We start from the raw sequence: 25,399 nt of genomic DNA, 5'->3' as shown, positions 1-25,399 counted from the left end.
TTCTGTACATCCAAGGTTTCAGGGTACTTAAAGATACATTTCTAGAAGCGGAATTGCTGGATCAGAGGGTATGTAAATTTGTAATTTGTAATTTGGAGAGCTTCTGCCAAAATGTACTGCATGGCCTCATACCCACCAGCAGCTCAGGAGGGTAAAGGGAGGAAGAAACTTGCAAGATTTCCGTCCATCCGTCCATCCATCCACCCACCCATCCATCCATCCATCCATCCACCCACCCATCCATCCATCCGTCTCAGAAGAGAGCTTCCCCGGAGATCCTTGAAGCCCTGCTGGCCAGGGCTTCAGAACCAGGCAGGATTTGGGTCCTTCCGCTGACACAGCACAGGGGAACAGCCTGCCTTCTAGAGCCGCATCTTCCACAACAAACCGCACACCTCGGCAAGAAATGCATCCTCCTTGAGTCTCAGTTTCCTAATCTAGCAAAGGGAGTAGTAGTCCCTGCCTTGCCTCCTTTGAAGGGGGTCAGAGGGCTCAGGTGTAAATGCCCCGGACACAGGAGAATGGCTACTCGTACTGGACCCCAAATCACACAGGCTCCAGCCCTGGGTGCATCAGGCGCAGGGTTTCACGCGAGAGCTGGCTAGATAGGCTGGGGGGTGGGGGGCACAGGTCCCCAGGCAACAACAATAGAGCCCTCAAATGCTCCAAGCCATGATCCCCATAATCCCATGGCCCTCAGCCTCTGAGTTTAGCCTGAACCGGGTGCGTCTCCTGAAAAACCTCTCCTTAGGACCAGCGCCCAGGAGGGACTGCTTGAAAGACAAGGGAGCATCCCTGTGGCTCTTGTTATCTACTTCCAGATGGCTGGGCAGACAGGACACACAGCGATGCACATGGCAGCAGGGGACCTATTTCACCACAACCTCGTCCCCTGGGACATTGCCATGAAAAACAGAAAAAATTGGCTAACTGAGCAGGCATGAAATGAACACAGAGAACATGTTCTCTTTAAAAAAAGCTCGGGGGCGCCTGGGTGGCTCAGTCATTAAGCGTCTGCCTTCAGCTCAGGTCATGATCCCAGGGTCGTGGGATTGAGTCCCGAATTGGGTTCCCTGCTTAGCGGAGAGCCTGCTTCTCTCTCTCCAACTCCCCCTGCTTATGATCCCTCTCTCACTGTCTCTCTCTGTCAAATAAATAAATAAATAAATCTAAAAATAAATAAATAAATAAAAAATAAAAAAAGCTCAGGTCCCAGGATCAGACAGGCTTCATTTGAAACCCATTCCTGTGCTTTTCTAACTATGAGATCTTGGGCAAGTTACTTAACCCTCCCTGCGCCTCAATTTAAAATCATAATACAATGGTTGATTATTCAATAATAACAATAGAAATAATAATAGTTATGAGAATTTACATTAATAATAATTTAAAAGCCAACCATTTATCAAGTGCTTACTTGGTGTCAGACATTATGCCAAGTAAGAGGCAGTGTCGCCTAGTGGTCAAGTGCACAGACTCGGGTAGAGACAGGTCTGAATCCTGGTTCTGCCACTGACAAGCTGTGTGACCTTGAGCAAGTTGCTTAACCTCTCTGTGCCCCGTATTCCTTATCTGTAAAATGAGGTTAGGGGTCGGCTGTGAGGTTTACATGAGTTCATGTACACAAAGCACTTAGCCCAGAGGGAGCATTTCTATGGTTGGTTACAAAGCACTTAGTCCAGTACTCTAAGCACCATCTGTGACCAGCGTAAGAAGCATCACGGAAGCGATGGCTGTTATTACTGTCTCAAAGACTGGCAAGTAGTTAGCCCTCAACAAACACACTGCTGTGGGAGTGGTGGCCCTGGAGCCCAGAGAAGCGGCTTCCTGCCCGGCAGGGACCGGGGCTGCAGGCTGGCTGCTGGGAGGGGTCCCAGCGACACCACTGCCCTCTGGTGGACACAGAAGGAAGAAGCCAAATGGGACTATTTGCTCAAAAATGTGAGGCAGGTGGCCTCAATGGAAGAGAATGAAGGAGGGACACACTTTTCTTTCCCGGAGTCAGTTCCGCAGCATGAATCCACTCAAGATTCAGGTACTGGGAGGGTTAGAGTGAATGCAAGTTTTGCACTAGTATTTTTCAGAAGTTCGATGATTTAAAAATTTCTAGTGCAAAACGTTGCCAGATGCTGCTGGGGTTCCCTGTGCTCTCTCCCCAGACTTCCCATTCTAACAAGGATTTCATGGCCCAAGTGGGCTCTAAACTGTGAAAGCGTGCTCTCAATCTCTCTGAATGCCACTGACATCCTGGGGTTACTTGTGCCTCCTTTCCAAGGAACCACAACAAAGAGTAAAACCTATCTTTCAGGCCCAAACTCTGAGCACCAGCCCGTCTCTCAGGCAGCTGAACGGGGCCGCTACCACTGAGCTCGTGCCACGCTCCAAACATCCAAACAGCCTTTACCGAGGGCCTCACACACCAGGGTCTAGGCAAACAGGAGAGAAGGAGGCAAAGTTTACATCCCAGCAGGAGACAGACAACCAAAGTAAAAGATAGTGAGAAGTGCTTTGTAGAGTATTTAAAAAGGCAGTAAAATAGAGAAATATGATAGAAAGGTAGAGGCTACTTTTGAGTGTGTAGTCAGGGATGGCCTTTGAGAAGGTGACATTTATTTTATTTTATTAAGATTTTATTTTTTGGGGAGAGGGAGAGAAAGATCAAGAGCAGGGGGGAGGGGTAGAGGGAGAAGCAGACTCCCTGCTGAGCAGGGAGCTCATGGGGTGGTTTGATCCAGGGACTCTGGGATCATGACCTGAGCCGAAGGCAGATGCTTAACCGACTGAGCCACCCAGAGAAAGTGACGTTTAAACTGAAGTCCGGAAGACCGGAAGGAGGCAGCCATATAAAAGCAATTAGGAGGAAGAGCATTCTAGGCACAGGAATGGAGAGAGAAATCCCAGGCAGCTGGGAGGAGTGAGTGAAGAGGGAAGAGAATAGGGGAGAGAAGCGGGGAGGGAGCGAGTGCTGGGCTCCGGGGTCTCGCAAGTCTGTGGAACTTTAGATTTTTTTCTGTATGAGATGGGAAGCCAGGGGGCTTCAGACCAAGGAGGAACACGATGTAGTTGCCCCTTCTGGCTGCTGGCTGCAGGTGGAGTGGGGGGGCAAGGTTAACGCCCGAGAAGGGGATGAGGGAATGAGGTAGGAGGCTGCTGGCTCTATTGTAAAAGCAGTATGTAGGAGACTCACAGCTGGAGTGGATGTGCAGTGAGGGGGAGAGAAGAATTTGAGGACGGGGGGGGGGGGCGGGCATGGCAATCCCAAGTTCTGTTCAGACACGGCAAGGGTGGGGTGCCGTGTGAAGACCCCGCCGGGAGCGGAGCTGGCCCCGAGCGCTCTGGGACTGCGGGCCCGGGCGGGCAAGCATGCCGAGAGGAGGGAGCCCTGCGGGGACCGAGCTGGGGTGCTGCAGCCTCGGGGGCCAGCCTGCCCTCAGGGGCCTGCACAAGGTGCAGAGAAGCTGGGAGCGCCGGCGCTCCATAAATCCGAAGCAGCCAGTGGCCAAGTGTGTTCAATCCCAACAAGGACAGAGCCGACCCAGGATTTATGGACTTGGAGGTCGCTGGAAGTCTTAGTGGGTGTGGGATGAGGGGGTGGACTTCCTGTCACCTCTTCCCATCTCTTTTCTAAACCTCTTCCTCCTGGGGACCCTCTGCGCACAGGCTTAGGACCTCGGGAGTCATCGGGAGCGCTCAGCCTCCTTCAGCCTCCCAAGCCTCCACTCAGTCTCCGCCTCTCCCCCTGCCCCAGCCTTGGTTCAGGCCACACCACCTCTCTCCTGGACTTATAGCTGTCCCTCACTGACTGTCTTGCTTCTATCTCCTCTTGCCTCGTCTGCCCTCCAACACTGCCTGAGTGACACCTCTAAAAGGCACATCTGCCCCTGAGTCTCTAGTCCTGATGCCTCCTGGACTCCTGCCCCTCAGGAGGATAGGCTCCACAGCGGGACGATCTCTCCCTTGCCTCCTCTCCAGCCTTTCACCCGTCCCCCACTGAGGCCTTGGACGGCTCCTTCCTCCTTTTACATGCTTTCTTGCCTCATCTTGCCCATCCTGCAGCTAAAGTGTCACCTCCTCCAGGAAGCCTTCCATGACTACTTCCCACCCTTCTGGACCCTTGGCTGTGGCCCACCACCACTTACCTGCTGCACCGGCTCGATGGTCAGCTCCAAGTAGCGACTGATGGCTGCCATTGTCCTGAGTGATTTGCAGGGTGGTAGTGTAGTGAGAGGCACCCAATCTGAATTCTTTCAAGCAGAGATGGGGAGACAAAAACAGAATTCTTAGTCAGGAGACAGTTTCCAAAACCAAAGTCCCATTTTCTTCGAAAGAATCCCTAATTATTTTTTTCTGTTGTTTCATGGTACATTTCACTTTCTGCTTCCTATGTTCTCTCTCTCTTTTTAAGATTTGTTTGAGAGAGTGAAGGAGGAGAGAGCACAACAGGGGAGAGGGTCAGAGGGACAAGCAGACTCCCTGCTGAGCAGGGAGCCCGATGCAGGGCTCGATCCCAGGACCCCAGGATCATGACCTGAGCTGAAAGCAGATGCTTAACTGACTGAGCCACCCAGGTGCCCCTCTTATCTCTTTGAGGTCACAGTAGGCCAGTGGTTCCCAAATTTTGCTGCATAGTGGAGTCACCCGGCATGTTAAAAACAAAACAGAACAAAACAAAACCCTGATGCTTAGCTTTGCCCACCACCCCCTAGCAGACATTCTGATTCACTGGTAGGGATGTGACCTGGAGTTTCAAAGCCCCCCAGATGATTCTAAAGCGTGGCAAAGTCTGGGAACCACTGCAGTAGGCACTAAATAAATGCTTTTGTAAAGCAATCGTTCTCAGATGTTAGTGTGCATCAGAAGCACCCAATGGACTTATTAGAACACCCTCAGCTTCAGAGTTGGTAGAGCTGGTGGAACCCCAGAATTGCATCCCCAATAAGTTCGCGGCCGATGCTGGTCCAGGGACCACACACTGAGAACCATCGCTGTAAAGAACTATGGAAGAGGGGCGCCTGGGTGGCTCAGTCGGTGAAGCGTCTGCCTTCGGCTCAGGTCATGATCCCAGGGCCCTGGGGTCGAGTCCCGCATCGGGCTCCCTGCTTGGCGGGGAGTCTGCTTCTCCCTCTGCCCCTCCCCCTGCTCATGCTGTCTCTCTCTCTCTCGTTCTTAAATATATAAATAAAATCTTAAGAAAAAAAAAAAAAAACCCTGTGGAAGACATTGCAAAGGCTCCCCTTCCTCCCTTCAGAACACCAAGACACACAAGGCTCTCTTTAAATACTTTAGCTCTCTGTGGGGACCTAATTTCCTAAGTTTCTGGAATGGAATGAAAATAACCTCCCATTAGAGCCTTGATGGGAACATGGAGCTCTGGTCCAAGCACTTGCGTAAACCCCTCTCCCTTGGCCATGTCCACCACTGTCTTCTGTTTCATTGACTCTGTCAGATTCCACTGTATGAAACGAGAACGTTGGAAGGAGTGGACCAGCTCGCTCACAGAGTCTCACTCATGCTCTGAGAGAAAAACGAGGAAAGTGAGGAGCCCAGGCAATAGGTGAGATTTTTCTCCTCAAGAAATTATCTTAGAAAACAGGGACCTGCTATATGTTCTAGTCCTGATAAAGCACTGTTGTATTATGAAGTAATTTCTCAGTTACTGGGAACCGAGGACTTTTGACAAAGGTAAACTGCCTCAGTTAGGAGAAGCTCTGCTTACTCACAGGGGTCACCTCCTCAAGTCAGTAAAAGGAGACAAACATGCGTGCTGGCATGACGGAACTGTAAATGGTGGACACTACACAAACAAACCTTGAAAGACCAGCTTTTAGCTGTATCAACTGAAAAAAGGCTGTGTTAGTGATGGCCATGATGCGGACGTCACAGACGCACGTGAAAGTGGGAATACATGTTTTCCTAAACTATGTGGGCAAAATCATATTATTTCTAAATTAACCTATTAATTTATGTAGTACGGGAACATATATATATATACACACACACACACACACATATATATATGAGGAGGTAAATTGCCAAAGAGCATACATGGACATTTGACTCTTCCATCTATGTTGCTAAAAATATATTAAAGTTTATTAAAAGATCAAAAAAACTTAAAAAAATATGTTGTAATTGGAAAAGTAGAGGATCCTATTTATTCCAGGTGTGCTTGGTATTGGGCAAAAATGGTCATTTTTTTTCTTTTTTTCCATAAACAGTAGTTTTTTAAAGTCACCAACTGTCCTAGTTCAAGGGAGCCCCAGGGTTCCGCACGCAGCCCCCCGTGGGACCAGCAGTTTTCCAGCTGGCGAGACCTTGCCTCCTGGCTTTCTTCCTCTTTCTCCACGCAGGTCAAGAGGGCTTGGGTGTCAGGGCTCTCTCCGGCTTCAGGGGCAAATCCCAAGGCCCGTCTCATCTTGCTCTTCATCACCCAGGAGAGGAATATGATCTGAGAGGGAGAGTTAAGGTCCAAGGAAGCAGAGCATTTCGGCCACCCACGGCTACCTTCACTTCTACACCCCGAGGGCCCCCCTGACTGGGCTCTCTCCCTCCCGGGGATGATCCTGCCTGGGTTGGCCCCAGAACAGACATGTTCATTTAAGAACTGAACCGGATCTGACATTTCCCCCATAAGGGCCCAGCAGCCAGCAAGACCCTGCCTCTAAGAATTTAGTAAATACTTAGTAAATACTTGTTAAACAAAAGCATTTTGAAAAACATCTTCCTTGAAGTGCTTGGCTTACAGGGACAGTACACGGAGTGGGTTGAATAGTGCCCCTCCACCCCCACCCAAATTCATATCTATCTGGAAGCTCAGAAAGTGACTTTATTTAAAAATAGGGTCTTGGAGCCCCTGCATGGCTCAGTCGGTGGAGCAAACAACTCTTGATCTGGGGATTGTGAGTTCAAGCCCCATTGCTTCTCGGCCTTTTGGCTAAGATCAAGTGTGAGTTCAAGCCCCACGTTGGGTGTAGAGATGACTTAAAAATAAAATCTTTTTTTTTCTTTAAAGGGTCTGTGCTGATATAGTTAAGATGAGGTCATGTGGATTAGGATGGACCCTTAATCCCATGACTGGAGTCCTTATAAGAGCAGAGGACAGGCAGAGATACACGAAGGCAAGAGGTTTTGTGAAGACTGAGGCAGGAGATAAAATTACGCTACCAGAGCCAAGGAGCACAAGGGGCCATCAGAAGCTGGAAGAGACAAGGGAGGGTTCTCCCCGAGAGCCTCCAGGAGAGTGTGGTCCTGCGTGGACTTTGGACTTGTAGCCCATGGAACTGTGAGAATACATTTCTTTTGTCTCAAGCCACCAACTTCTGGTAACTTAATATGGCAGCTAATGAGAAAAACCACCATTTTTAACTATTTCTAAACTATTTTTGATAAATCCACAGGTTTTTCATACACAAATTACCCACTGTCTGAGCTTAGCTTGCCCTTGAGGCTCTCATGTCAAGGTCACTGGGGTGTCCGCGCATCAGGCAACACCCACTGGGGAACCAGAAAGGTGCTCAGCGGTCACTGACAAAGGGCAGCCCTTGTCAGCTTTTATCTGTGTCCCCAGCCCAGGCTCCAGTGCCAAAGACAGGAGAACGGGGATGCTTAGCCCTGCATGGCAGGTCGGCTTGCAAAGCCCGTTCCTGGCCTTGTGAGAAAGACAGGGCAAAGATGAGGGGAACAGGTTCCCGGGAGGGTGGGGGCCGGCCCAGGGGAGAAGCAGCAGTGAGACTGGTGCCCGGGTCTCCTGCTCCCAGGGCCAGGAACCTGCACACTGCCCCCTGCTGCTCCACAGAGGTCCAGCCAAGAGATCATTCTTTCTTTTATATGTACATAAAGGAAACAAAATACAAAATTGCAAATAACTGCAATTGCATCTGTCGGCCCCAGGCCTCAAACCTTGGCCCTGGCCCCTGGGAGAGAGCTCCATCTAGCAAGAGGGAGGGAGGGCACCACAGGGGCAGGGAGGACATGAGACACAAGCAGTCAAGCCCCCTAGGCCCCAGGTGGATACAGAGAGGTCCAGTGCAGCTCGGCCCAGGGAGGTCAGGAACCAGGGCGTGGCCCGAAGCAGGTACTCAGGCCGCCGGTCATGGGCCACAATGGCCGAGGCATAGAGGAGGCCAGCCAGAGCCGACAGGAGCCGGGTCCACAGGTGGATGGAAGAAAACACCTTACCCTGGCACTGGACAGAGAGAGAGGAGGGAGCTGGGCAGGGAGGAGCACTGCCCTCCCCCAGCTTCCTCAGAGCTGGATTCTAAGACCTAGGCTCTTGGTGGCATGCAGGCTGCAGGGCAAGCCCTCTCTTTGCCCACGGCCAGTCCCCAAAGGTGCTGCTTCGGCTTTTGCTTAAACTGCTTCTTTTGCCTATTCATGCCTCAGAACCTGGCTTAAACTCAGCTCTGAGAAACCTCCCATACCATCTCCACCCAAACAGGGGCGAGTCACTCCCACTTCCAGGCCCCATGACACACGACACATCCCAGCAGACAGAGTGCTCCTGAGAGCGTCCTCCCCATCTCAGCATCCCTGACACCGCGCACTGGGTAGGGGCTCATGAATGTCAGCTGGGAGAACGGGAGGGAATTAGGACAAATTATGAACAGCCAAGGACTGACTTCTCTTCCTGGGACCACCAATGCTGGATCTGGCCAGCCGGGAAAGGTCAAGAACATTAGAGATAACATTCTGGAAGTTTTGAAGCCAGGGGATATTTTTGGAGAATGAATAATGACAATACTGGTTAAAAAAACCAAAACGAAAACCAAACAAAAGCCAAAAAACCCACTTTCAATATTTATATGTTAAGTACCTTTTACATCACACCTGTAAAACTTTGTATCACTTTATGTATCACTTTATGTATACATTTATATGTATATACACAAATACTATATATTTTCAATTATATATAATCACACGGCATATTTAAATTTATATAAATATAAATTATATGTAATTCATTTTACTTATTAAATAATTATATTTAGAGATATACAGGCCTTGGCTAGAGAACGAAAAAAATTCAGAGGAAAAAGCAAGGTTTGGTTGATTTTCCCCATTTTTAATTTAACTCTCAAAAAGAGTCCTTGGGAGTGTTTTGTTTCCCTCTGCATTTCTTCAAGTTTTGTTCCCGGGGCTCCCTGTTTTGTTCTTGGCCATGCCCTGAAGAATGGTTCATAAAGACACCCAGCACCCGGGCTGGGGAGGGTGGTCCCTGACCTGCCGGCCGCACCTGACTCAGCCCAGGAAGCAGCTCTGTCCCAGCCAGCACTGTGGCGATGGGAAATCCTCGGGGATCCCCCAGCCTGCCCACCCCCATCTACTGTGGACACCGATGGCCCGAGAGGGGAGGTGACTTGCAGGGCCAGGGCTGGGACCTGCCTTCTGCCTCTTGAATTTGCACCTGCAGCTGCTCTGGATCAGCTCAACCTGGGTGAGCTCTGTGCTGTCACTCACGTGCCAACCCATTCCCGGTGCGCACTGACTTTAAAACTCAATCTCCCTTCGGGGTCAGTACTAGGGCCTATGGGGCTCTATTTGCCTGCACACTGGACACACCGTAGGTGCTGAGCAACTGCTATAGGCTGGGGTTGGCTCAGTGACTCGAGATAAGGCAGGTCCAGCACATGCGGGCTTCGTCTGGCTGGTCACACAGAACCCAGGGGGGGGATGTTCAGCCAGGAGGCTGCCTGGCAAATCTGCGCTGGGGGCTGGAAGCAAGCCGTGCCTCAGCTTCTGCAACAGCACTCCATCCCAGTGCTGCCAGCGTAGGCCATCCTGGTCAGCGGGCGCGTCCCTCCTGGAAGAACGGGGACTTCTTCCACCAAAGCCACCCAACCATTCTGCTCCTCAGCGCCCCCACCAGGGGTAAATTAGAAGTAGCTTCTGGGGGGGTATCTAGGCTTCACAGCCGTGCTGGCTAGGCTTCCCAGAACACCCCAAACCCTGCTGAGTTTCTCCCTAGTAAGGGGATCCTAGCTCTGGGCTCTTCTTCGTGGGACCAGAGACAGCACCTCAGAGATTGCCCAATCTAATCCCTAACATGATCTAACTCTATCTGCCTGCCAAGGGGCCATCAGGCTTGAATGCCTTTAGCGATGGGGAGCCCACTACCTCCTAAGACAGGAATAACAATACTGATCGCTTTCAACATTCCAGAAACTATGCAAAACATCTAACCTATAAATGGGATGTGCCCCCCGCCCCCCATAACCTCTTTCCAGTCTTGGTTTCGGTTCTCTTCCCCTAGACCACAGAGAACAGGGCTGCTCTTTCTGCCCCGAGAAAGCCCTTCTAATTCCTGCATCCATGAGCTTCCTTTGTCCCAGACCAGATTAAGTCTTTAAAAAGTGTCTGCTGGCACCTACCACGGGCAGGCTCCAAGCACCTGCAATACAGAGGGGAACAGAACAGACGAGACCACTGCCCTCAGGGCGCTCACGTTCTACTGGGGACCAACAACTTGGTCAATAACTGAAGGAGCTAGTTTCAGGCTGTGACAAACGCTGTGAATAAAACGAAGCGGAAGGAAGGACACAGTCGTGGGGCTATGTTAGGTGCGTGGCGTTAGGGGCTGACTTGTTTTCCCCTCTCACAAAAGATGCTGAAGTCCCAGCCTCCAGAGCCTGTGAACGTGGCCTTCTCTGGAAACAGGGTCCTTGCAAATGACCTCGTTAAGATGAGGTCATTAGGGTGGACCCTCACCCAATATGACCGTGTCTTTATAAAAAGGAAAGTTAGGCCTGGACACGTACAGAAGGAAGGCCGCATGAGGACACACACAGGGAGAAAGAACGCCGTGTGAACCCTGGAGTTACGGAGCCATCGGCCAAGGGACTTCCAGGAACTTGGAAAGAGGCCTGAAAGAGCTCCTTCCCTAGCGCCTTCAGGGGGAGCAGGGCCCGGCTGACACCTTGGTACTGGTCTGCCGGCCTCTAGTACTTTGAGACAATCCGTTTCTGTTGTCCCAAGTTTGTGAATCTTTCTTACGGCAGCCCCAGGGAACTAATACAGCCAGGCACTGCACCAGTCCCTCTGACGGTCTTCGAGCCCCACGTCCCAGGGGCTCCCCACGCTCCCCTCGCTCCCCTCCCTCGGTCTGGGGGCGGCATGCCCCGGGGGGTTCCCGGCCAGCATGGCACAGGCTTCCACTTCCCACAAATGACCAACGAAGCAGCTGCCGTCCCCGAATCTGTTCTCCTGGAACTGCTATGAAATGATGCTCTGGGGCAAGTGATGTTTTTTTTAGCCCCAGCGAGGAGCCCGTCACGTTTCCGGTGTTAGGCCTGGCCGTTATTCCTGCCAGCGAGGCCCGCCAGGCACAGCAGAGCGGGTTTGCACACCCACGATATCCTGCTCTTCCACAGCGGCTCTCCGGCCTTGGTGGCTTTTCCCGGGGGCTCCCCGCTTCCCCTCACCTCTGCCTCCTCCAGGCCCACCATCCCTTCGGAGCCAAGCTGAGTGGCCTCCCCCCGCCTGGCGGTGTGATGATTTCACCCTCACTCATTTGAATAGCTTAGAACCCTCTTCTCCCTCCTCCGACACCCCAAACATCTGATTCTATCCTTCTCAGAGCATTAAAATATCCTGCTTTGCATTTCCGTGTCTTTCCAGGAGACTGTGAGTTTCCCAAGGGCAAGCACAGCATCTCAAGTCACGGCTGCGTCCCCTCCGGAACCGGCCAACACAGGGCTTCCCTCAGCCTGGATGCCAGGGAAGTTTCTGTGGGGAGGTGCTCCCGAATACACAGAAGCCCGGCAGCCTCGTGATGCTCTCCTCTGAAACCGTCTCACTTCCTAGTGGGATGTTCGTTTACTGAACCCCAGGGCCTTTTTCCTGAGAGCCTGCTTTTCTTTGCTATGGAGAGAACACAATGGGCTGTCCCGGGAAAGGCTCCAGCAGGCCCCCTGAGCTCCCGTGGGTTGGCTGCCCAGCCCCTGCACGTGCACGCGCGTGCACACACACACACACACAAACGTGATCCACGTGTGACACAACCCTCCACCCCAGGACCTGGAGCTTGGAAGATGCTCCCGGCTGCCCTAAGACCTGCCATGGTGACCCACAGTCCCAGCCCCGACCCAGCCTCACGATTCTGGAGAGCGGGGGGATCCGGGAAGCCCAGGAGCCAAAGGCGGCGATGCCACCCAGCAGGTAGCCGAGGATCTCAGTATTGTCCTGCAGGAGTAGGTGACACGCTCAGGGCCCTGAGGAGAGAGCCCAGGCATCCCAGACCCATCCTTTCCCAATTTTAGTAGTTTCCTCCCAACCACGGCAAGCCCGAACCCTATCCCCTACCCAGGGCATTTGCTGGGACCGTGAGGAGGGAAGGGACACGCACAGCCCCACGTCCTCCTGGGCTCAGCCTCACCTGCAGCAGGCTTTCCAGCAGCCTCCGCTGGGGCCCTCGGACGGGGCCCGAAGCCTTTGGGACGGCGGCCCAGAGCGCCCAGCCTGGCCCCAGGCTCAGCGGCAGGGCCAGAGCAAATACGCTGGCCCTGAGCCGCCGCCCCCTCTTCCTCTCCCGGGAGCCCCGACCTGCAACAAACACCACAATGCCACAGGCTTCTGGGATCTAGAACTCGATGGACCGCGGCCTGTGAAAACCAGCTGTCAAGCCAGCCCTGATGCCAGAACCAGTTCCCAAGTTGTTCTACAGGCCACATCCTCCCCACCCCTCAAGGCCCCGTGGCTGCGCCTCGTCTTTGGAGAAGTCCTTCCTCCCCACCACCCCATCCCATCCCCCCTCACGACTGGCGCTCTTCTCCTTCCTCCGCCCTCCGATAGCGTTTCGTGCTTCACATGTATCTGCGCACAGAGTGGCCTCTGCGAGAGCGGAGCCCCCCGAGGGCAGGCCCCACGGCCCGGCAGCTTCCGTAAGCTCTGCAGAGCCTGGCACTGAGCAGAGCCGGCGCGACCGTGGGGAATGCATCAGTGTGTTTGTGCTGGGGCCCGAAACTGTGAGCAAAAAGGAGCACGGTCTTGGAAGTCTCCTTGAAATATAAGACAGATAATCCTCTGAAAATTCTAGTAAGAACATGGCTCCTCTGGGCAGTGCTGAGCAGCTGGGGACATCTTACCTTACCCCACCGGTGCAAGCACTTCCTTTCTGGACAAGGGTCTGGGCACACTGCTGACCCTTCTCAGGAAGGCCCGGTCCCACAGAGTCAGGGTGACCCATCCCAGCTCAGGGACTCTCTGCCCGAGGTGGCCCACGCCCACTTCTGGCATCCATTTCCGGAAGTTACGGGGCTTTGTTTGGCCATCCTGGACTCGCACACCGAGATATCACTGTTCCTTCCCACAGCCTGTACTACCCCACCTCCTGGCCCTTGCTCACACTGTTCTTTTCACCTGGAGTACCCTTCCCTGCGGTCCCCATTCCACGGTCACATCCTTCCCTCTGGTTGCGCATGGTGTGCGTGCACCGCTTCACTAGCAGAACCAATGACTCTTTAGGGCCCTGCCTCTCTTCCCTGGCTGGGGTCAGGGAGCCAATTCCTTTGTCTGCACCCGGCAGGGGCCCGGCTCAGGTGCGACAAGGAGCAGGCACTGAGCACGCTGATGAAAGAGTGGGTGAACGCACACAGGAACAGAAGGCCACACACTCACCCACGTGAGACTTCAGTCTGCAGCCACAGATGGGGAAGAGGATGAAGACAAAGTTCACCAAGTCAACAGCTGCCAGGTAGGCACCCGTGAATACCTGGGAGCAAAGGAGAGAGAGTCTTGGTGTTCGAGCGTTCTCCAGTGACCACAGCACCTCTCATCCTGGGTCTCCTCTCCCACTGACGTAGTGCTCCCGGCAAAGCCGCCTACTGGCCCCAGGAAAGGCTGGTTATCAACTCCGTTTGACTGACGAGGAGGTGGGGCGCGTGAATGACCGATCCCTTAGGCAGAGGCCCATGAGCAGAACCAGCCCTCCACTTCTCACTCCGCACTCTTCCCAGCGCACGGCCAGCCTCTTCTGTGTGACTTTGGCCCAACCACTGACCTTTTCTGGGCCTCACTTTCCTCCTCTGTAGAACAGGGATAGTAACAGCGCCTCCCTCCGCTAAGCAGATTGCATGAACCAATACATGGAAAGTGCTCAGACCAGCACCTGGAGGAACGGACGAGGCTCCTACCTACCAGAGCACCAGCTACTATGCCAGGCGAGTCACTGGTCAACAGCAGTCTCTGGAGGGGCGCCTGGGTGGCTCAGTTAGTTAAGGGTCCGACTCTTGATTTCGGCTCAGGTCCTGACCTCAGGGTCATGAGATCGAGTCCCAAGTGGGGCTCCATGCTCAGCGTGGAGTCTGCTTGGGATTCTTTCCCTCTTTCTCTCCCTTTGCCCTGCCCACATGCCCCCCCTCCAATCCCCCTCCCCGCCAGCTCACGAGCATGTTCTCTCTCAAAATAAATAAAATTAAAAAAAAAAAAAAAAAAGCAGTTTGATTCCTGGCACTGCTGCTTACTGGACCTTATAAAAGTTATTCAACCTCGGGCGCCTCAGTGGCTCAGTCGGTTAAGCATCTGCCTTCGGGGGCGCCTGGGTGGCTCAGTCGTTAAGCGTCTGCCTTCGGCTCAGGTCATGATCCCAGAGTCCTGGGATCGAGCCCCACATCGGGCTCTCTGCTCAGCGGGAAGCCTGCTTCTCCCTCTCCCACTCCCCCTGCTTGTGTTCCCTCTTGCTGTCTCTCTCTCTGTCAAATAAATAAATAAAATATTAAAAAAAAAAAAAAAGCATCTGCCTTTGGCTCAGGTCATGATCCCAGGGTCCTGGGATCGAGCCCCACATTGGGCTCCCTGCTCAACAGGGAGCCTATTCTCCCTCTCCCTCTGCCTGACGCTCCCCCTGCTTGTGCTCTCTCTCTCTCTCTGTCAAATAAATAAATAAATGAAATCTTTAAAAAAAAAAAAAGTTATTCAACCTCTAAGCCCGAGTGTCCACGTGTGTAAAACAGGGATAAAGAGAGAGCCTAGGTCATAAGATAATTTGAGTATTAAATGAATTCATATGAGACAAGCCCTCAGTGCCAAGTACATAGTGAAGTATTTATTTATTTATTTTTAAAATAATATTTTATTTATTTATTTGAGAGAGAGAGGGTGCACATGAGTTGGGGGGAGGGGCAGAGGGAGAAGCAGACTCCCCACTGCTTCTAAAACAATAAAAACAAGGCTCTAAAAACAATCACCACAACCATCACTATTTATTGAGCATCTACTCTGTCCCAGCTGCTGTTTGAAGTCATGGGGATAAGGTAGTGAATACAAAGTCTTGCCCCTGGGGATCTGAGCCTCTAGTAGGGGTTAACAGACCAGAAGCAAGAAGCATAAGTAAGGAAAACAGACGGTGTATCAGGGGCGTCAGCTATGGGAAAAAACAGAGCAGGCTGAAGGGGTCTGGAGCCCCTGCGGTAGAGGTAGGGCACGGCTGCACGTGAGTGCTCAGGGGAGGCCTCACCGAGAAGCTGACCTTTGAGCAAAGCCCCGAAGGAGATGAGAAGTGAGCCATGTGGCTCTCAGGGCAGGAGCACCGGATGGGGGCAGAAACACCAACAAGGGCACAGGCATGAGGCGAAACCGCACCTTGACGGTGATGGAACCAGACAGAGGCCACTGTCACCTGTGGGCCCGACGCACCTGGATGGTGAGCTGTCTGGCCAGAATGGCCCCGATGGTGTCACAGAGGCTGGTCAGGAGGCAGCACGCCGCACACAGCACTGACTGGTCCCGTCCGGATCTCTTTGCACATCTCAGATAGAGAAGCCTGTGGTGACAGACGGGGGGGGGTTGGTGGGTATGGACAGAACACCAGAGCCATGAGGGGGTTCCCAGAGCAGGTGTCTGAAAAGGGCAATTGTGACTTTGTGTCCCTGTGAAGCACTCTCTCCCCCCAGGGATTCGGCGGGTATTTTTGAACTTGGTTTACAGATAGGAAAATCAAGGATCAAAGACTGCAGCACGAGCCCACGGCACGAGCCAGACCTGCCTCTCTAATGAAGAGGAATTTCTTTCCTCCCACAAATCAGGCCAACTCAAGTTCATGACCTACTACTCAGTGCTGGCAAACTAGCTGTCAGGTTTGATTATTGAAAGGAAACATGCGGGTTATAAAAATAATTGCCTAAATGAAAAAGGCAACTTGATTCTTTCAAATTCACGTGAAATCCTTCAAAGCCGTACGTGCAGGGGGGTGGCCTGGCTTCTACCAGCCCTTGCCCAGATTAAGCATGTTCTTTACACACACACAGCGAGCAAGACTTCTCAAAGATGCCATGGCACTTTGGGCTGACCTCTCCCTACAGGCCCCTAGGGAGGGGCCTGACTTCCCTCCCTCATTCCCCTTTTCCTGCCCTGCCCCACTCCCCTGGAACAAGCACAGAAAGGCACAACAGCCTGGAAGGGCTCAGAGATCTCTTAGAAACACTTTGTTCTAGATGTTTCCGTGCTACATTTTATGGAGAAACTGAGGCACCATTGCAGCTCTTGTTTCATTTTCTTCAACCACAAGGTGGTACTCACTCCACGTCGTCGTTAGGACTGTTTGGCTGGTTCTGAGGGCCCGCCCTGGGGCACAATGGAGGAGGAGGGAAGGCTGCTGGGTTCCCACATTTCCTGATCTGCCAGACGAAGCCCCAAGCTCACAGTGAGAACGGAAACCTTTCATTTGGGCCCTGGGCTCCTGACACCAATTCAAAGCCTAAGAGCGAAGACTCTAGAGACTCTCTGGGCTCAGATTAGAAATAGTTGATTTCAACCCTCACATTGGAGAGCTGAGAAAAGTGAGGCCTATGGTGACTCGGTGAGTTCATGGCAGACCCTCTGGCTTTGCATGTGGAGGCTTTGCTCCCCAGCCCTCAGGGGAGGGGCAACCTGGGCTGACCCTACCCCAGGCCACACACAGCTTGGAGGACATACATTCCCTGAAGACAAGGTGGGGAGGGGCTCAAGGAGGGCAATGTCCTGAAAACAATGGGTGTGCAGACCTGAGGTGGGCTGAAAAAGCAGAGCCTCTGCCCTCGGACTGACCAGCTGGGCATTCTCGGGGGACTTACCTAACCTCTCCCAACTCGAGTTTCCAGGTCAGGAAATGCCTAATAATGCACGTAGAGTGCCTCCTTAGTGTCCGCTGGACAGTTTAATCCTCACAAGTCTGCCCCTTTCTATAAGGGTCTGGGGGTTCAGTTCTTTCCATTCACTCAGGCAAGTTAGTTAACCTGTCAGAACCTCCAGCTTCCTCATTAGTACATGGGAGTACTAACAGTCCCTCCCTCATGGGGCTGTGGCAGGGATGAAATGAGTTAATAAATGCAACACTGGGCCCACAGTAAATGTTCTAAGGGTCTTTTTATTTGCATTCCAGTGACTGAGTACGGGGGCTGCCAAATCTCTGCAGCGATATCACACGAGGGAGTGCAATGTCCACGGGGTGCCTACGATGAGCCAGTGCCAGCCCCCCCCCCCGGGTTGCTGGTCCTTTCTCCTCTGCCGGGGAATACTTGCGTTGCACCAGCTTGGGACAGGGTGGCCGAAGACCTGGAGGCCGTCTTTAACCAGGCTTCAGCCAGCTTAGGACCCAAGTGACGGTGACCACTGTGGCCAGAGTCGGATCATCGCCAGTCCCCATGGCTGATCAGAGGGCCTTGGGTAAAGGGAGGCCAGAAACACCGAGAGCCTTGTCCTAGGTCCTTGCCCTCTGCCAGATGTTGGTGGTGGCGCGGGAACAATAATAAGGATGTTTAATGAGCACACACTAAGAGCTTTACAGGGACTAACTCAGTTAATCCTGCCATCCGACCCATGAGTTACCATCCCCATCTAGGTGAGGAAAATGAGCCTCAGAGGTTTTAAGCTTGCCCAGCTCACACCGCCAGTCGGCGGGGAAGGGCTGACAATAGAACCCAGGCAGGACTGGCGGCTGCCGTCCCCGGCCCCACGCACTGCACCACCCGGCCTCCTCCTGCTGGCCCCCAGCCAGCCTCCCGTGCGCGGAATCCGGAAAGAAGTCCCGACTTCAGTCCGCAGCCGAAGGCTCCTTTCGATCGCGGAGCTGAGCTGCCTCCTGCCTCCTCCCTCTCTGCCCCCTTCCTCCCAGGTTTCCAGGAGGGAGTTGGCGGCGGGGGTGTGGGGTTAGCGCCCCGCGCCCCGCTAGCCCCGCGCCCCCCGCGGCCGATCCGGCCCCCACCCCGCGCCGCCCGGTCCCGACCCCATTACAGCGTGTGGGCGGCGATCCAGCAGGAGGAGGCGCAGATCCACAGGCCGAAGGAGATGCAGACGCGGTGGCGGGCGAAGCAGCGGTCCAGGTAGTCCCAGTCCCAGAGCGCGGGCGCGGGCGCGGGGCTGGCAGCCTCCCCCATGGCTGTCCGGCTCCGCCCGGCCCGGGCCCCAGCCTCCCGCGTGGCGGGGCCCGGGCGCCGCCCGCCTGCGCTGCCGCCCCGCGCCCCCTTCCCCCGGCCCGGTGCCCCCGAGGCGGCGGCGGCCCCGGCAGAGCGCACGGCCGCGGCCGGGAGATGGGCGCTAGCAGCGGCGGCGGCGCGAGGGAAAAGTTTCCGGCACCGCGCGTCTCCCCACCCGGCGCGCTATTGTCGGGGGTCGGCGGCCCAGAGGCCGCCCCCCAGCGGCGGGAGCGGGCAGCGGCCTCCGCACAAAGGCTGCGGCCCCCGCCCCCCGACAGCCGCGGCGGCGCCGCTCCCGGACCCCCTGCGGTCCCCCACCCCGCGACCTGGCGGCCAGAGCCGAATCCCGTGAACCGGGGGGTACGGTACAAGGCACTTCGCTTATTAAGCACCCCATTTTCTGAACCGAGCAATACACCTACTTCGCGCCTGGCGCAGCCCTTGGGTGCTGGGGATCCTGGGGGTGAGCGGGCGGTCTGAGCCTTCTGAGGGTACAAAAGAAAGGGTGCGGTGGGAGGCCGGGCAGGAGGACACAACCCCCCTCATCCCCCGCCCCCGCCATCCCCGCATCTCGTCTCCATTGTCGGAAGCCGTCGGCGACCCTCCACCCCCACCCCCACCCCCCACGGAGTCGCCCAAGTACAATTCAGTGGTTGTTAGTGTATCCACATAGTCGTGCAACCACCACCACTATCTAATTTAACAACATTTTCCTCACTTGCCAGGAAGCCGGTGCTCATTAGCAATTACTTTCCCCTCCACACTGGCAGCCTTAGGCAACCCCAAATCTATCTGCTGTCTCTACGGGTTTGTCTGTTCTGGAAATTCTATTATTTATTTATTTAAAGATTTTATTTATTTATTTGTGAGAGAGAGAGCACACAAGCCAGGGGAGGGGCAGGCAGAGGGAGAAGCAGGCTCCCGGCTGAGCAAGAAGCCCGATGCGGGGCTCGATCCCAGGAGTCTGGAATGGTGACCTGAGCCGAAGGCAGATGCTTAACCGACTGAGCCACCCAGGCATTCCTGTTCTGGAAATTCTATCTAAAGGCAGTCCCATCCAATAAGTGAGCTTTTTGTGACTTCTTTCACTCAGCATAGTGTTTTTAAGGTTCATCCATGCTGTAGAGTGTGTCAGAACTTCCTTTCTTTTTATGGCTGAATAATATTCCATTGTGTGGATATATCACATTTTATTTATCCATTCATCAGTTGGCGGACACTTGGGTTGTTTGCACGTTTTGGTTCTTATGAATAATGCTGCTGTGAACATTTGTGTAAAAGGTTTTGTGTGGACAGACGTTTTCAGTTCTCTTGGGCATGTCCCTAGGAGTGGAATTGCTGGGGCTCCTGGTAACTGTTTGAGGTTTTGAGGAACTGCCAGACTGTTTTCCAAAGTGGCTACATTATTTTACAGATTCATTTATATTTAAAGTTATGACCACTCACAGGAGAAATGAAACACTATTTGTCAGACATTTTCAGGCTAGGAGCTGAGGACGGGGTTTTTTTGTTGTTGTTTTAAAAGATTTTATTTTATTTATTTGAGAGAGAAAGAGTGTGAGAGAGGGCATGAGCGGGGTGGGGGGGGAGTGGGGAGGGGCAGAGGGAGAAGCAGACTTCCCCCTGAGCAGGGAGCCAGACACCAGGCTCCATCCCAGGACCCTGAGATCATGACCTGTGCCGAAGGCAGGTGCTTAACTAACTGGCCTCCCAGGCGCCTCTGAGGACATGTTTTTGAGACAAACAGACAAGTCTCTACGTTCATGGAGCTTACGGTCCAGTAGGAGAGAGAGAGACATCAAACAAGCAATAGAACAAGCAAAAGTAAAATGAAAATATGTTATTCAAAAGAAGGGGCCAAAATTAAAATATGGAAATGATTAAGATAAAGTGATATAAAATGAACACCAACTAAGGCAAGATTAAAAGGTTAAATTAAAAGGAAAAAATCTCTCTCACTTTTTCTCAAATACATAAAAACTTAAAAAAATAAATAAAAGGAAAAAATATAGTAGCCAGGTTTCTCATAGACATAAACAAATACCCACAGTCTGATGGCCCTGCCTGATGGTTCTTTGTGGGTTCTTCGGGAACACCTGTGGATACCGACCTGTGATTGCTGGGATCCTGGGTTCCTCTGGTGACATGGCCTACCTACTGTTCCCAAAAGAGAATCCATTCCATGAACTATGTCGCTAAAACGAGGACAGACCCTGCCTGTGTCCTCTCACAAGGTTCCCGTAGGGCACAGCTACCTTATGCTCTGCTTTGTTGAGGCTTGAAGACACCAGAATTTAATTTGATTTGCTTCTTATTAGGACTTCCCTGTCCCTCAGGCTCAGTATAAGCCCTTGGAGGCTGGGCCCAGTTGAACGAATTGCTTCATTCCTCCCCACCCCACCCTGGACCAGGTTTACACACCTCAGCAGTTTTTCCTTAGAGTGGTTAGTTCTCAGCCTTTCCAGTGAACTCTTTGAGAATTTGGAGAAAACCTCAACCCTAAAAATTAGGAACATGTGTGCCCACCCACGCAGTTGTTCATATAATCTTAAGGAATTTGTGGAAGTCCTGAAATGCAACTATAGATTTTGTGGAATACGAGAACCCAGACAAAAAACCCCTCATGTAAGGGGCACTTGGGTGGCTCATTCGGTTAAGCGGCTGCCTTCCGCTCGGGTCATGATCCCAGGGTCCTGGGATCAAGTATTGGACTCCCTGCTCAGTGGAAAGCCTGCTTCCCCCTGCTTGTGCTCTCTCTCTCTCACTCTCGCTCTATCTCAAATAAACAAATAAAATCTTAAAAAAACCCCAAAAAAACCCTCATTTAAGGGGTTAAGCCCTGAGTCCCCTCCCAAAGCACTGGGGGCGGTGTGGCGCATAGACGGAGGTGTGGGGATCACTCAGCCGGCCTGTCAGAAAGCGTCCCTGCTGAATCCAGCTCTCTGGGCACATGTGCTTGGAATCTGCACCGATTCATCATTTCCTGTGGCTGCTCTAACAGATGAGCATAAACTTAGTGGCTTAAAATAGCAGAAATATATTCCCTCCCGGTTCTGAAAGCAGGTTCCCTGGACCACAATCAAGGGGACTCTAGAAGGGGAATCCATTCATTGTCTCGCTTCATCCCCCGTCTGGTGGCTGCCAGCGCTCCTTGCTTGAGGCCTCATCACTTAACTCCGTCTCTCCCTCCGTGCTCACGCTGGCCTCGTCTTGTGTCCGATCTCCCTGTCTCTTTCCTATAAAGATTGCATTTGTGACCTGCTCAGATCATCCACGTTACACCCCCCATCTCAAGATCCTTAACCGAATCACATCTGTGGACTCGTTTCCCATATAAGGTTCCAGGGATTATGACCTGGTATTTTGGGGGGCCATTAGCCTATGACACTGCCTTCCCACAAGCTTCCTGTGAGATTCTTATGAGAAATGCGGGCTTGTGGAGATGGCCCTCCGTGGGGGCGGACTGGTTGTGGGGAGCTCATGCCAGTCCCTGGACATGTTGGCTCATAGGAAAATGCAATGGGAAGAATGTGGGCTTTGGAGCCTCCTGAAGCAGTCCTCCCTGCCCAGGCTGCTCTGTGTCCTGGTCCTGGAGGGGCACAAGCCCCTGGGCCTATACTCCTCCTCAGCTAGCACACCCCTCAGAGCGGGATGAGTGCTGTCTTTCTGCCAGGCTGGGAGCATCTTCAGCCAGGGCTGTCTAGTTCCTATCTGTATCCCCAGCACCTGACTCAGTGCCTAGCACGTAATAAGGAAAATAGTTACTGAACGAATGGATTTTTTTTTTTAAGATTTTATTTATTTATTTGACAGAGAGAGAGAGCACAGATAGGCAGAGCGGCAGGCAGAGGGAGAAGCAGACTTGCTGCTGAGCAGGGAGCCCGATGCGGGGCTCTATCCCAGGACCCTGGGATCATGACCTGAGCCGAAGGCAGACGCTTAACGACTGAGCCACGCAGGCGCCCTGGACTGACGTGATATGTACTGTAGTAAGAGCATGTTTACGATGCTTCGGTGCCCCCACCATCGTGCGTGCGGGTGTGTTGGAAGGGCTTTTAAGAAACCCACAAGCGGGGCTTGGGCGGGTAAGCTTGCTTTTGGCACTAGCGTGGCACGAGCAAAAGCCGAAGCCCAGCAGGAGAGGTCCTGCAGCAAGGGAGCAGACGGGCAGGAGAGCGGGCCGCGCCACCCAGTCATCAGGGCAGCGGGACTTCATCCGGTCGGGAACACAGGCTTATATAGGTGAGCCTACGCCCTTCCTGCTGCGAGGACCTCTCCCAAATTCTGCCAGGACCTTCCACAGGGCCTTTCACACAGTCGGCCCTCAGGAAGTGAATCAGTTCCTTCACCAGGCTCCTGGAGGCCCGGCAGCTGCCCCACCCAGAAGCTAAAGCTAATGTTCCTTTGGCCATGGTCCAGAGTTTGCCGAAAAGAAAAGCTAACAAGAGGACCGTCACACAGGTCCTCCCTCTGCGGCATTTCCTGTTAGCAGGGGCACTGAGCCCACAGGCTTTGTCCTGGACAAGGAAGGGCTGTGGCTGCCGGGACTGTCCTGCAGGAGCCGGCAGCCGGCGAGGCTGGAAGTGCCAGTCTCCTTGGGGGGACAGGCCGGCAGCTCAGCCGCTTCCCTTCTGAGGACGTGCTGCCCCCTGCCAGTGTCCCTGTCGGATGTTTTATTTAGAGGAAGGGCTTGTGGCTACTACTCAAACAGCAACATTAAAAAAGGCTCTCTGCCAGTTGGATTTACCTGCTAGCAATATAGAAATCAATTCTCAGAGGATGCATTTTGAAATAATGGCATTTCCAGATCTGAATCAGGCCCACTGTGGACATGCTGGACTGTCATGAGAGAAGCAGGTGGTAGGACTGTCAGGGTCCTCAGTTCTTCTTTAACCTCCATCATCAACTCACTGTTTGGTCTTGTGAAAATTCTACTTTTGGTTCCCCCTCAAGTTCTTCATTAATAACACCCTGTTGCTGAAAGTCACTTACTTCACAATGCTCAGAAGCTAGGCAAGGGCTAATGGAACTCATAGATGTTGAAACATTACATTAAGGAAAATTTTTAAGTAATCTCTACCCCCAATGTAGGGCTCAAACTCACGCACTGAGAATCAAGTCGCATGCTCTACCGACTGAGCCAGCCAGGGGCCCCAGGTTACTCACCTTTTAATTAATTAATCAATTTATTTATTTTTCTAAAGATTTTACTTATTTGACAGAGAGAGACAGCTAGCTAGAGAGGGAACACAAGCAGGGGGAGTGGGAGAGGGAGAAGCAGGCTTCCCACCGAGCAGGGAGTCTCTGATGTGGGGCTCGATCCCAGGACTCTGGGATCATGACCCGAGGCGAAGGCAGACGACTGAGCCACCCAGGCGCCCCGGTTACTCACCTTTTAAAGAGCCAACTAAATAGAATTCAGTACTTGAATATTTGCAACTCTTAGTTACCTACTTTAGAAGTAGCCAAGATGTACAAATTATAAATATGAAACCCACCCCTTTCTTCCCCCACTCTCCTGAAAAAATTCTGAAACCTTTGATTGTTGGGTCAGGCAAGAGTTAAAAGTCATTACTGTTATCAATTAACTTCTGAAGTTGTTACTAGTCACAGTTTAAGTGCCTAATAGTCACATCTGGCTGTAGTTACCTATAGGATAGCACAGATTATAGAACATTTATTTGCACTGTAGCCAGAAAGTTCTATTTGACGACCCCCATATTACAACATCTATAGCAGCACAACTTTTAAAAATCAAAACCCTTTGGAGAATAATGATGTGTCTGTGTAGGTTCACTGTTAACAGATGCACCACTGTGGTGCGGGGTGTTCAGGGTGGGGGAGGCTGTGCATATGTGAGGACTGGCGAATATGGGAACTCTGTACTTACTGCTTAATATTGCTGCGAGCCAAACACTGTTCTAGAAAATAAAGTTAATTAAAAATTAAAAAAAAAACAAACCTGCAAAAACATCTACATGTCCATCAATAATAGAACCATAAACTACCCTAGAGCAATGACAATTTATTATTTATCATATGTAAGACTATGGACGAATCTCACAATGTTGGATTAAAGAAGCCAGATACATGAGTACACAATGTAGACTGTGTATGTATCATACAAAAGCTGGTGAAAAGGTCAGAATAGCGGTTACTCTTGGGAAGGTCAGTTTGTGGCTGAAAGGAAGCACAGAATGCTGACCCTTCTGTGTCTTTTTTTTAAAGATTTTATTTATTTGACAGAGAGAGACAGCGAGAGAGGGAACACAAGCAGGGGGCGTGGGAGAGGGAGAAACAGGCTTGTGGGGCTCGATCCCAGGACCCTGGAACCATAGACCTGAGCCGAAGGCAGACACTTAACCAACTGAGCCACCCAGGTGCCCCGACCCTTCTGTGTCTTAATCAAGGTGCTGGTTGCATCAATGTGTTGTTTGTGAAAAGTCAGCTATCTATACTCTTAAGATTGTGTGCTTTCTGTATACATATCACACTTCAATATAACATTTAAAAGATGTATTCAGAGTCTACTGTGTACTGGGCACTTGTCACTTACATAATGCCTTTCACTTTTAGATTGCTCAAAATTGTTTTCCCTTCATATCAGAGTCTTTTGAAAGCAAAATCTTTCCTTTCTCTAGGGCCCTCTTCACCCTCAACTGGTCAATAGTATGATGAACACGACAGACAACAAATGGTTAAGGGTGGATATTTTGAATGATTTTTCCTCACTTCTCCACAAAGACGTTAGAGGGATGGCATTAAACAGATTTCTGGCTTGCTGCCATATTTTCCAGTTTACCTACGAAGAAAGCATATGTTGCTATTGATATCTTGACCAAAACCTTAACTTCCTTCTAGTTTCCCAAAAAGTAAACAGATGACAGATGTGTACCAGGTTCTACTTTAAAAGGACAGTATATTTCTTGTAATAAAATGCTGGGAAAAAATTCAAAACAATAAAGTGATAATGCTAATGACTGGAATTTATTTAGTCTAGAGTACTAACTGCT

At 52.1% G+C, this 25,399-nt stretch overlaps 1 protein-coding gene across 2 annotated transcripts in view; it reads right to left on the bottom strand.

Moving 5' to 3' along the window:
- The window catches only part of TMEM44 (transmembrane protein 44), a 32,189-nt gene extending 13,842 nt beyond the window's left edge, over window positions 1–18,347 (bottom strand). For both annotated transcript variants that reach the window (XM_032406884.1, XM_032406885.1), the window contains exons 1-8: window positions 18,205–18,347; window positions 15,631–15,757; window positions 13,615–13,708; window positions 12,374–12,540; window positions 12,094–12,180; window positions 8,015–8,185; window positions 6,320–6,448; window positions 4,140–4,244 (exon numbers count right to left, since the gene is read on the bottom strand). In XM_032406884.1, the coding sequence (XP_032262775.1) occupies window positions 4,140–4,244; window positions 6,320–6,448; window positions 8,015–8,185; window positions 12,094–12,180; window positions 12,374–12,540; window positions 13,615–13,708; window positions 15,631–15,757; window positions 18,205–18,347 (1,023 nt within the window). The remainder of the gene's footprint in view (window positions 1–4,139; window positions 4,245–6,319; window positions 6,449–8,014; window positions 8,186–12,093; window positions 12,181–12,373; window positions 12,541–13,614; window positions 13,709–15,630; window positions 15,758–18,204) is intronic.
- Window positions 18,348–25,399: the final 7,052 nt, after the last annotated feature.

The sequence above is a fragment of the Phoca vitulina genome, unplaced genomic scaffold (assembly GCF_004348235.1).
Source record: "Phoca vitulina isolate PV1807 unplaced genomic scaffold, GSC_HSeal_1.0 scaffold8, whole genome shotgun sequence".
Classification (NCBI taxonomy): Eukaryota; Metazoa; Chordata; class Mammalia; order Carnivora; family Phocidae; genus Phoca; species Phoca vitulina.
The sequence above is the reverse complement of the archived record's forward strand: the minus strand, read 5'-3'. Positions and strand labels throughout refer to the sequence as shown.